The following is a 12,041-nucleotide window of genomic DNA, read 5'->3' as shown; positions in this document are numbered from 1 at the left end:
CTCTCAAAAGTAAATAAACATTAAAAACAATTTTTTTTAAAGATCAATTTCACCTGTTCCTGCTGTCTTTTGTAAGGTGGCTGCTAGAAAGTTTACACTAACATTATGTATTTCTATTGGAGAATATTGGCCTGGACGCTTAAAAGCAATGGTGGGTAGGGGGCGCCTGGGTGGCTCAGTCGGTTGAGCGTCCAACTTTGGCTCAGGTCATGATCTCGAGGTCCGTGGGTTCGAGCCCCGCGTCAGGCTCTGTGCTGACAGCTCAGAACCTGGAGCCTGCTTCAGATTCTGTGTCTCCCTCTTTCTCTGTCCCTCCCCTTCACCCCCCCCAAAATAAACACTAAAAAAATTTTTTAATAAAATCATCCACTATTCTTTTTTAGCGAGGACTGCTCTCCAGAGAAACAATGTAAATGGTCACAAATACCAAGTTCAGGATGCCAGCTTTCTCCCTGCCTCCTCCTCAAATTCATGTCCTCAGAATGTGACCTTATTTGGAAACTGGGTCCTGCACAGGTCATTAGTTCAGATGAGGTCATACGATGGTAGGGTGGCCGCAGTGTCCTCTCAGAAGAGACACAGGAGACACACCAGGGGGTGGAGCCTGGAGCGACGGGTTTCGGACCCAAGGACGGCCAAGAAGCGCTGACCAGAGCCTCCCGAGGGAAAGCAGCCCCCGACACCCTGGTTGTGGGACCTCCTGCCTCCAAAACAGTGAAGGAAAGAATTTATGTTGTTTGGAGCCACCCGATCTGTGCTAAGTGGTTACAGCAGCTATCCCCTGCTTGATTTCTAGTTCTCGGAACAGTGCCAAGGGACAGAACGGGAATGATAAAATGAAATGTGGGATGAGCCCGTCCTAAAGCACACAGGCAAGGCCTCGAAGGAAATGAAAAGGAGCTGAAGTTTCCATTTAGCCATTTACCATATATTCTTATGAATCCATGCTTCCCGATCAGGAAGTGCCATGCGGACAGAGGAACAGGCCCTGCTCAGGTTGGCACCTGCTGGTCTCGGAAGGGCGCCGCACTGCCTTGAAAGAAGGCCTGCGGTCGCCCTGGCACTTCCCCGACCTGAGACTTAAAGAACAAGCATCCACCCTTCTGTGAGACATGAAAACAAGGTGGGGAAGTTATTGGCGGCCTTTTGATACACATCTTGCAAAAGGAGAACCCTGTCCGGGGTATGTCCTCCACACAGTGTTGTTCCGATGTGTGCCAAGATGTTTCTCGGTGTGTACTTTTAACTCTGATAAACAAACAAATCCCTAAAAACTAAATAACCAGGGTGTTCCCACCCCCTCCCACCCCCACCCCCCCACAGTACACATGAGTTCTTTAGTCTTGAGACTCCTGGTAAGAATGATGTGCACAGAGTGTAGTATTCTCACACTCAAGTATTCTTATTGTAACTTTCAACTCTTATTACGAGCTGGTGGTTATTACCTGAGAAAGGGAAAAATAGGACACACTCAGAAATCACTGATCTCTCTTCTTAAGTACTGAGGTGGATGGATTTTCTTTAACGCCGGACTGAATCTAAAGAAGGCTCTGAGTTACTTTTTCCCAAGACTTGAAGTGTTCTCAAGAGAATTTCATGGCTTCATCAAGTCTTCACACTATCCTGGCGGAACAGAAAGCAGTCCCTGGAGGAACCAGAAACCACACTGGGAATGTGGTCAGAGACTTTTGATAGCTATGCATGTGTCTGTGGATAAGCCACTTTTTCACTTCGTCTATCTATCTAATATGATGATCTTTACATCTCAAGAGGCTAGACCTTGATATAAGGCCTGTTGCAAGGTACTATTTTTAATCACGAGCAGGGAAAACAAGTGGCTTTTTTAAACGTCTGATTTTTTTTTCAATATTCCCTTCCAGTCACTGAATTTATTTGTGCTTTAGTTCTTAGGGGATCTGCCAAATAAGAGTATGAGAACTGTTACTTCCATCATTCTCCCCTCTCCTCACAGAAAGTACCAGGTTTTAGGGATGCTGTTTTTCCATTTACACATCAGAAAGGGGAAAAACTTATGGCTTCTGTCACATAATAGAATGTTCCAGGCCTGACATTTGAAGCCATTCTTAACGGTTTTTGAGTTATGTGTCAGTCTTTCTTTAGAGAGGTTTTTAAAATGTCTGCTAACTAAATGACTTTCAGAGCCTTCGGAAATTAGTCCTGATTGTATGGAAAAATGGTGCTCTGGGGTCAGTTTAACTAGTACATGTTTAAAAACCTGGTTTTGACTCCATGTAAATCCAATGTATTAGTTAAATTGGTCCCATGGCACCATTCCTTCAGGTGGTCAGGAGGGACAGCCTAAGTTCCTGAAAGTCATTTAATATATTTAAGAAACACATATATATACGTGTGTGTGTGCGCGCACGCGCGCCTATTTTAGAAAAAAATCCATAGCTTTTCTTCCCCTAGCCTTACAAGCAGATGGACAAAACAATTCTCTGCTAAATACACATTGTCTTCTTCCCCTACGATGTGGTACTGAGAGTGGCAGAGAAGTCAAAGGGACGGAGAAAGGCAGACGGAGAGAAGGGGTGGCTGGGCGTTGCCTGTGTGTGAGGGAGCAAGTGTACCGGGAGAAAGAACACTGGGTCCATACTGGAGACTGGCACGGGAACCCTCCCTCCCTTGAGCTGCCATCATTGGTTTTCCTCCTGCCCGTGGGAGGATCGAAACACACACAAAAACCATCATCTCTACCAACATCCTTCCTTTTTTACAGCTTAGGCAATCCTGGAAATCTGCAAATGGTTACCAGGCTAGCAAGAGTCTCCAGCAGTCCAAGAGAAATGGCAAGGAATGGGCCCAGTAAGTAACACCGAGGTATGCGCACTATTATTCTTCACAAGCGCCAGTCTCTGCCGGACAGCCTGGACTCCAGCGGCAGGAGCTGAGCTGATGGAGTGACCCAAGGATACCGTTTTGCTTAATTTAAGGTCACATAAGCGAAGAAAACTGAAACTGCCAAATAATGAGGTAGATGAAAAGTTAACGAAAAAGGCTCAACAATGATGCTGTCTATACAAACAGCTTGAGAAAGTAGGTCTGTCACTTAATACACATGCAGCATGACTATTCCATAAATGTGAGTCCTAATTACTGGATATTGCCGCCTGTGGGGCTCTGTATTCAGTGACTTAGACGTATTCTTTTAATATTTGATTTAGTAGACTGTGGAGCCTGGGTGGCTCGGGCAGTTGAGCATCTGACTCTTAATTTCGACTCAGGTCCCAGGGTTGTGGGATAGATTTCTGAGTCTGGCTCCGCGCTGGGCATGGGGCCTGTTTAAGATTCTCTTTCTCTCCTTCTGCCCCTCTCCCCAGCTTGCATGCTCGCTCTAAAGTTAAATAAGTAAGTAAGTAAGTAAGTAAATAAGTAAGGGGCACCTGGGTGGCTCCGTTGGTTGAGTGTCTGACTTCGGCTCAAATCATGGTCTCAGGATTTGTGAGTTCAAGTCCCGGATCGGGCTGTCTGCTGGCAGCACAGTACCTGCTTGCGGTTTCTTTCTCCCTCTCTCTTTGCCCCTACCCCATTCGCACCGTCTCTCTCTTAAAATAAACTTACAGAAAAAAATTTAAAAAACTGATTTAGTAGGTATTCTTACTTTCATTGTACAGATGAGAAACCAGTGGTTCAGTGAGCTTATGTAATAAGATTCTAAATTAACTGGTCTGGGGTAAGGCCCAGATTCTTTTTCTTCTTTAAGCTCTCTAGATGATTCTAAGTATAACTGGGACTCAGTCCTATTATTATATGCTACAGAGCTATGACAAAAATGTTTTAAAAAATTAAGATGGACTCCAGTCCTAAATGTAAAAGCTAAAACATAAATCTTCTGAAAGAAAACATCTTGACTGGGGGCAGACCAATCAGTAACAGGACAGGACACAGGGAGCAAAAGCCATAAAAAAATTGATAAATTACCCTTCATCAAAACTCTAAACATTCAGTACATCAAGACACGTTTATGAAAGTGAGGAGGGAAAACCATATACTGGAAGAAAACATTTGCAAAACATAAATCTAACAAAGGACTGGTATCCAGGATACATATACAATACCTACTTCTCAACAACAAAAAGACAACACTCCATTTTTTTTTTTTAAATGGGCAAGAAATGTGAACAGACACTTCACAAAGGAAGATAACTAAGTGGCTAATAAACACATGAAAATGTGTTTAACATCATCACTGGTTGTCAAGGAAATGCAAGTCAAAGCGATAATGAGCTACCACTTATGTGCACGCCAGAAATGCTGAAGTTGAAACAAAACAATTATATATGTGTTGGTAAAAACATGGAACAACTAAAATTCTCATATATTGCTGGTGAGGATGTAAAATGATACAACCACTTTGGAAAAAGGCCTGGCAATTTCTTATAAAACTAAACCAGGTTTCCTACCATAAATGATGTATCAGCCCATCAATTCCACTCATTTACCCAACAGAAATAATAACATTTATACTCCATTTGTAGGACGTTCTGAAATAAGGAAAACTAACCTGCCATGGGAAAAAATTAGAACAGTTGTTGCCTCTGGGGGTTGGAGAGGAGACAGATGGAGGAGGGGCATGAGGAAATTTCCAAAGAAATGGTAATAGCCTTATCCATATGGGGGTTTGGGTTACAAAGATAAATGAATTTATCAAAAGTCACTGAGGCACAGCTATTATGGAAAACAGTATGTCGGTCCCTCAAAAACTTAAAAGTACAACTCTCTATATAATCCAGCAAAATCCCATGTCTAGGTATGTGTCCACAGGAAATAAAGCCACCATCTTGAAGACCTATCTGTACCCCCACGTCCATAGCGGCATTATTCACAGCAACCAAGACATGTAAACATCTTAAGTGTCCACACACAGATGAATAGGGAATGGAAATATTACTCAGAGTTAAAATAGAAGGAAATCCTGCCATTTGCAACAACATGAATGGACCCTGAAGGCATCAGCCTCAGTGAAATACGCCAGAGAATGACATGACCTCGCTTCTGTATGGAATCTAAGAATGGCAAACAGCCAGAATGATGGTTACCCGGGGGTGGGAGGGTAGGGGAAATGTAGAGAGGTTACCTAAAGTGAACAAAGTTTACCTAAAATTATGAGGTGAATAAATTCCGAAGACCTAAGGTACAGCATGATGACTACAGATACTATGTACTTGACATTTGCGAGGAAAGTTAAGTCTCAAGTGTTCTTACCACACACACAAAAAGGTAACTCTGAGGTGACAGATACACTGGCCTGACTGTGGTAAGCATTTCATGATGTCTTTCGATATGTCTATTGAAACATCATCTTGTGTGCTTTAAATATGTATAGTTTTTGTCAATTGTAATTCAGTAATACTGGGAAAGTCACTGAATAATAACCTTCACGCTACATCGCACTGTGTGTAAATTTTATGTAAAAAACCCCAGCAAACAACAACTCTATAAACACATACAGAATTCTAAGTATTTAGGGGTAAAAGTAGACTGATATCTGTAACCTATTTAGAAACACATCCAAGAAATTAAAATTAGATGGACTGGTGGATGGAGAAACAATGCACAGATACACAGCTGTGTAACAAAGTATAGTAAGTTAACGGGAGAGCCAGGCTGGTAGGCATTCACTGCCGAGCTCTTCCAACTGTCCTGTATATTTCAGAATTTTCTCAATAAAATGCTGGGGGGGGGGGGGGGGAAATGCCTGACTGGCTCTCTTAACCAGAAGTCACACTACATAGGTGATACACAGATATATAGAGAGGGATAAATATTATATAACATATGAATGTATAAATATAAAAACTACACACTTTATATATCTTATTACTACACCTGAAGGGATCCTGTTTCATACTGTCAAAATACTAGTCCTTTAATTTTTAATAATTTATTTGTTAAATATTTGTAAACTGTTGTCTATATCATATATAAGGCACTCTGCCATGTGCCTTGGAAAATAGCAGCTCACATTTTAAATATCTACTATGTGCCAACTGTTTACGTCTGTCTGTCTGTCCGTCCATCCGTCTGTCTGTCCATCCATCCATCCATCCATCAGGCTTCACACCCAGCATGGAGCCCAAAGCGGGCTTGAACTGACGACCCTGAGATCAAGAGTCAAACGCTTAACCAACTGAGCCACCCAAGTGCCGCTACGTGCAATAATTTAGCTAAGAACCTTAAGCATGGGACAGCAAGCTGTTCCACAGTCCTGAACTTACAATAACTTGTGCATAAACAAGAATAGTTTTTTTAATTTGGATTCTGTAGGTATATCTACTTTTATCCCTGGAAGGTTAATTTTCGGCTTGGTGATCAATACTTGAGAGCAAACTATATAGCACATGAAGGCAAGAATATTCCCCTAAGGTTTAGCATCTTACGGGAGTTACTCTGATTTTCTTAATTGTGGATACATTTTATAACTTGGAGATACATAAAACAAGGTGTAAGCGTTTTATTTAAATCTCTTAGGGAAAAGAGGCAGCAACTACCAGTATGTTTGTGGATTTCAATTAACCTTCTGGATAACAGGGTGTGTATTTTATAATCTCTCTTTCTTAGCTAGTGTCCAGAAAAATCCCAGGATTTCTTACTTTAAAAACAAAATCTAAATGTTATGCTGTTGCTCTATAGAAGGAAGACTTCAGGAAATATTCCTAAGAGTAATCACAAAGCTCCTAACACCATACAGTCCTCTTTACGAGAAGGCTTATTGAATGAGCACAGAAAGTTAAGGCGGAAAGTTTGTGACAAGCATTGCAGGCTGCTAGAGACCTCTGTGAGGTCAGAGTCACACAAATGGCTAACAGGAAGTGACCTAACGCATCACTCATAGTGCACAGAAAAGCATGCTGCGATGCGTTGCCCAGGGAGGATTTTTTCGAGAAGGGAGAGGGGAAGGAATTCTAGGACGGGTGATGTTTCACAGTGTGCACCGTGTGGCTGTCCACTGAGGAAGACGGTGAAGGAGGCTGCTGATGGCCTGTCTGCCATCACTCTGCTTCTGTGTAAATCACTGGCTATTTGGGTGCCTGGATGGCTCAGTCGGTTGAATGTCCGACTCTGGCTCAGGTCATGATCTCATGGTTCCTGAGTTCAAGCCCCACACTGGGCTCTCTGCTGTCAGAGAGCCTTTTGTCGCCTTCTCTCTCTGCCCCTCTCCCCCACTCACGTGCTCTCTCTCTCAAAAATAAACATTAAAAAGAAATAAATCACTGGCTATTAAAGGAGGTGTTCAGAGATTGAGAGCAAAATAACAGAAAGGAAACAGATTTGAGAGTGAGGCCTATGTACAAGTCTCCATTCTGTTACTGAGCAGCTGAGTAATTTGGACTACACTTGTTGACCAATCAGAGCCTGGATTTTCTTAGGAGTTTCATGAGATTAAAACCACCCACCCCGCAGGGCTTCTGGGAGCAGAAATGGGATCACATATATAAAACATTCAGTTCAGTGACGAGCAATCATTTTGTTAAGTATTAGCCTGCCCCTCCCTCTCTCTCTCTCTCTCTCTCTCTCTCTCTCCTTTTCCTTGCATATGCAAACCCTTGGTTTTATGAATGCTGGACAAGACAGTTACTGCAAAACCTCTCCTGGTCACAAACAACTTTGGTCAAGTGGAGACAACTAAGACGAAGAACCTTCCAGACCTCTACCCAGACCATGAGACATTCTCACGTGTGCGTGAAGAGACGACCGTGCGTCTGCCATTTCTGATTTTTCCGAGGCACTCGGGGATGCAATGTGGGTAAAAGCCGATTTGGGGAGCACGCTTCAGCTTTTAACAATCTTATCTGTCTAGTCATCCTGAAAAAGCTGCCAAATCTAGCAGTGGCCATTCATATGAACAATCTTGTAAATACTTTTGGCAGTCTGAAGAAGAAGGCAAAACACAGGAAATCTGAATTCTCTTTAGCTAGGGAAATCACTCAGTTTAGTGACCATAAAGAACTATCATTCTGCAGAGCTGGTAACACCCAGGGACAAGCTGGCATATGCCCAGGAGGGGAGTGACAAGTATTTCTTAATGAAGACTTTGCAATTTCAAAATAACTTTTGACCATGAAAAATTTCAAGCACACATAAATGTTTAACAAATCCGAATGTATCCATGACCCCGTTTCAGTGACTGTCAGTGATTCGATTTTAAAGCTAGAACTTAGAAATATTACCTCATCTGTCTACCCAAGACAAAAGTGATATATTTTGAGAAACACATCCCTTCAGAATGGTATTCCCCTTGGGGGTAGGGAAGATTCAGAAGTCCTTACAATGAAAACCTCAAAATCACAGTGGAAATTACCCGAATTCTGTTATTTCCAAAACAAAAATCAAAAAACAAAAACATCATCATTTCCTAGAGAGCTTCAGAGTAGGACAGATCTTCCCAGTGTGCATTTTTTACTTTATAGAAGCCACTAAATCAACTTGCTAGGATTAAGAACAGGAATCCTGCAGTTCTGCACAGTTTTCCAAGGACCTCTGGGAGACAGTGCACACAAGGTAAAGGAAGAAGGTAGAAAAGAGGGGAGGCCAAGTGAGCACGAGAGAGCCCCTGGACAAAAATGAAACAAAAGCAGCTGAAGGTACCTCCACAGAGGCTTTAACTACGTTCCAGCCCGGAATCCCAGAATGCCAAGTCTCTACCGTGACTTTTAGACACAACATCCTCACACCGTGCTGGAGAAGCTCATCACCCACTAACACCACTGCTCTGGTCCCTTCTGCAGGGTCCTCATTAAGCCTTCACAAAGGCGTCTTCACAGCTGCCTTGTTTGTGCCCCGTCGCCCCCTCGCGATGGAGACAACCACGCATGGCATGTGACTGAGAACCACTTGCTGATCCTGCTGTGGGAAAGCCCGAGATTCTTCTCAGGAGACAAAACAGAACTCGCTGCAACTAGCTACAAACGTAAGCAAAAGAAAGCAAACCGCCCCCAGCCCCCACCCCCTCAGAGAGCCTCAAATTAAATGAAAACGCAAGGTGACTCATGAGCATGGGCTTGGCTTTCCACTGGGGAGAAGACAGTCTGGGTTCCCTCACAGAGATCTAGAAAGTTCAATTAAGCAGCTAGATGAGGAGGGGTGACATCAGCAAGCTCAGCAGCGAGCTTCAAGCCTAAACACATTAATCAGAAATGACTCTATGGTTGGTTTACACACATGACGTGTTGCAGTCTTAGCTGTGGTCCCTTCCTGCCCACTGAGAAGAATTCACTGTCGTCTGATTTAGTTCACACCAAAGGAGCTTCCATTTCTTTAGGCTTTAAAACCTGCATGTAACCAACCACGATTCTACATAAGATAAAATGGCCAATGCCTTTTTCTAAGCCCCAGAAAGCTGGAGCTCCCTTCTCCAGAAGGGAGGACATAACACTTTTCTATGATCATACAGAGTGGGGGAGACGCTCAGTACGGTCAGCAGGGTCACTAGCGACCAGCACGAGTTGCACACCGAGGCAGACAGTACCTTGGAGAAGATGATGCTGTCCACTTCTTCGCTGGGTGACTGAAAGAGGTCAGAGTCACTTCCGGATTCTCGTTTGAGCACACCTGGTTTTGAGGCACACTCTCTGGCCAGTCCAACATCCAGGAAGCTGTCACATCCTGAATAGAAAATGTATTCAACCAATACGTAAAAAAAAAAAAAAAATTTTTATTTTCTTTTCATTCCAGCAAGTAGCCTTTTAAGTCAACCAACTAACCTCTCTGTTCCCCCAGTAGTAAGAAGCTGTAAAGGACACAAATTAGTAGCTTTCAACTCTGGTTATTCCAATTCTAGGGTGATCATTACTACAGGACAACCATGAATTTCCCATGTAAACAAAAGGTACGAAAAGATAAAATGGTAATTTAGAACCATAATTCCATCTGTATTAGATATTTAAGTGGCAATCTTTTCCTTTTGGTAATTAGAGAGTATTTTCTTTCGCTATCAAAATCAGAAGTCCTTTATTAGGAAACTATGAGGTAGGGTTTATGGCCAATTTCTAAGATTAAGTTCTTTCTGGAAACTTGTTATTTATCAAATATTGGGATAAAAGACAAAGGGGGAGCATATCTAACATAAATATCAGCGTATTACACTTATGGGTTCTGTTGAGTAAGAAAAGAAATATAATTATTTTTCTACCTTAAACAGATGACACTGGGGAGAGGGGAAATATACTAATGAAGAAAAATGTATCATGTAGAATCTGTCTTCAGTTCAATAATTAGCACAGGGACTCTGGTAAACCAGAGGGAGGAGGCCCTGACAGAAATATTATACTGTCTCTCAAGGAATTCTCAAGACTTAGTACATTGAAATTAGCAAGGTATTTAACCCATTCTCTCCTATTAATTCTGTAAACAAAATATGACCTGGTAGCAACAGAATTAAACACATATGTATGTGGTAAAACCAAAAGCCCAAAAGAAAGTCAATTAATAGGTAGGTATCAACCTCCTTTAAGTAGTCTGGAGAGTGTGGTATCTCCATTGTGGTTAGCACTTTTCTGTGTGATTCAGTCAGACACGTATCAACCCTGCAGCTGATACTAGCTGATGAGGGACATAGTAGACGAGCTGACTACCTAGCAGTTCATGAGAACGCTACCTGGAGGTTTTGGTTGGAGGCAGATTCAAGAGGAGTTGACAATACAAGGTGAAAGCAAAACCAAAAACAAACCACAACGGTTTTAGACTCTATGAACAGACAGTATACCCAAGTCCAAAATGGAAAACAGTCCTGCCACTATGTGACGGCTAGAACTCACCGACAGGATTGTTTGTTTCTAGGTAACATTTATTTTTATTTATTTTCTAATGTATGTTTATTTTTGAGAGAGAGAGAGAGAGACAACGCATGAGCCGGGGAGGGACGGCGGGGGTGGGGGGGGGGGGGAGGAAGGGAGGGAGACACAGGATCTGAAGCAGGCTCCAGGCTCTGAGCTATCAGCACAGAGTCCGACACGGGGCTCAAACTCAATACGGGGAGATCATGACCTGAGCTGAAGCCGGGTGCTTAACCGACTGAGCCACCCAGGCGCCATGTCCTAGATAACATTTAGATAAAGAACTGATATGAGGTGCCTGGGTCACTGAGTGTTGGGTGTCTGGCTCTTGATTTCATTTTGGGTCATGATCCCAGGTTCATGGGATTGAGCCCTGCATCAGGCCCCGGGCTGAGCACTGAGCCTGCTTGGGATTCTCTCTCTCCTCTCCCTCTCCACTCATGAGCTCTCTCTAAAAAAAATAAAAATAAAAAACACTGATAGAAATGCACACATGGTAATGAGGTCACACCAGTGGAAACCCTTGATATACATGTGGCTTGCACAGGAGCTGGAAAAAATGAGTCTGAGGGCAGTTGCAGATCTGTTCTTTGCTGTTCCAGAGGTAGAACAAAAAGCCCACTGAGTGGAAGCCACAGAGCTTTAACTCTAGGCTTCTGGGCAATGGGTTAGCAGCTTCATAAAGTAATGACTGTCACTCCACCAGAAGGGGTGGCACAAAGGCTGAATGACTTTGTCAAGAGGTTTCAGAAAAGATGTACACATAGAAAGGAAATGGGACATCAGATAACCCCCAGTGTCTCTCTTAATTCTCAGAGTCCATGTTGGGACAATAATTGTATGTGTATGTATGCTGAGGGATAACGAGAAGAGGATGTTTATTCTTATCTCAATTAGCTAATTATTGATCATTAATAAATTATTTGCCCTGAATTAGCTGGGAATCTTAGAGGAAGGGTCAAAGGAGCAACACACTGGAATATAGGTCACAAACTGGTGATTAAAATTACCTTTTCTCCTAGTAAGGCATTTGACTAGGTACTGAGGATTATCCAAATAAAAAGAGACATTTAGAGAGAGAGAGAGAGAGCGCGCGCGCGCGCCTGCACGGTGGTGGTAGGGGGATAGTATGCAACTTTGTAGTAGAAACGGACATATTAGGAAGACAATTTCAACACAGAAATACACAAATGATGCTACAGGATCCACAGATAAATCTCAGAATGTTTCAGTTGAAGAAAAAAA

At 42.7% G+C, this 12,041-nt stretch overlaps 1 protein-coding gene across 11 annotated transcripts in view; it reads right to left on the bottom strand.

Moving 5' to 3' along the window:
- Nucleotides 1–12,041, bottom strand: part of AKAP13 (A-kinase anchoring protein 13) — a 335,610-nt gene that overhangs the window by 87,672 nt on the left and 235,897 nt on the right. For all 11 annotated transcript variants that reach the window (XM_086711495.1, XM_086711489.1, XM_086711487.1 and 8 more), the window contains one exon: nucleotides 9,491–9,627. In XM_086711495.1, coding sequence (XP_086567621.1) covers nucleotides 9,491–9,627 — 137 coding nt within the window. The remainder of the gene's footprint in view (nucleotides 1–9,490; nucleotides 9,628–12,041) is intronic.

Source organism: Puma concolor, chromosome B3 (assembly GCF_028749965.1).
Source record: "Puma concolor isolate L17-30 chromosome B3, mPumCon1.1.hap2, whole genome shotgun sequence".
NCBI lineage: Eukaryota > Metazoa > Chordata > Mammalia > Carnivora > Felidae > Puma > Puma concolor.
Note: the sequence above shows the minus strand (reverse complement) of the source record. Positions and strands in the feature narration are given on the sequence as shown.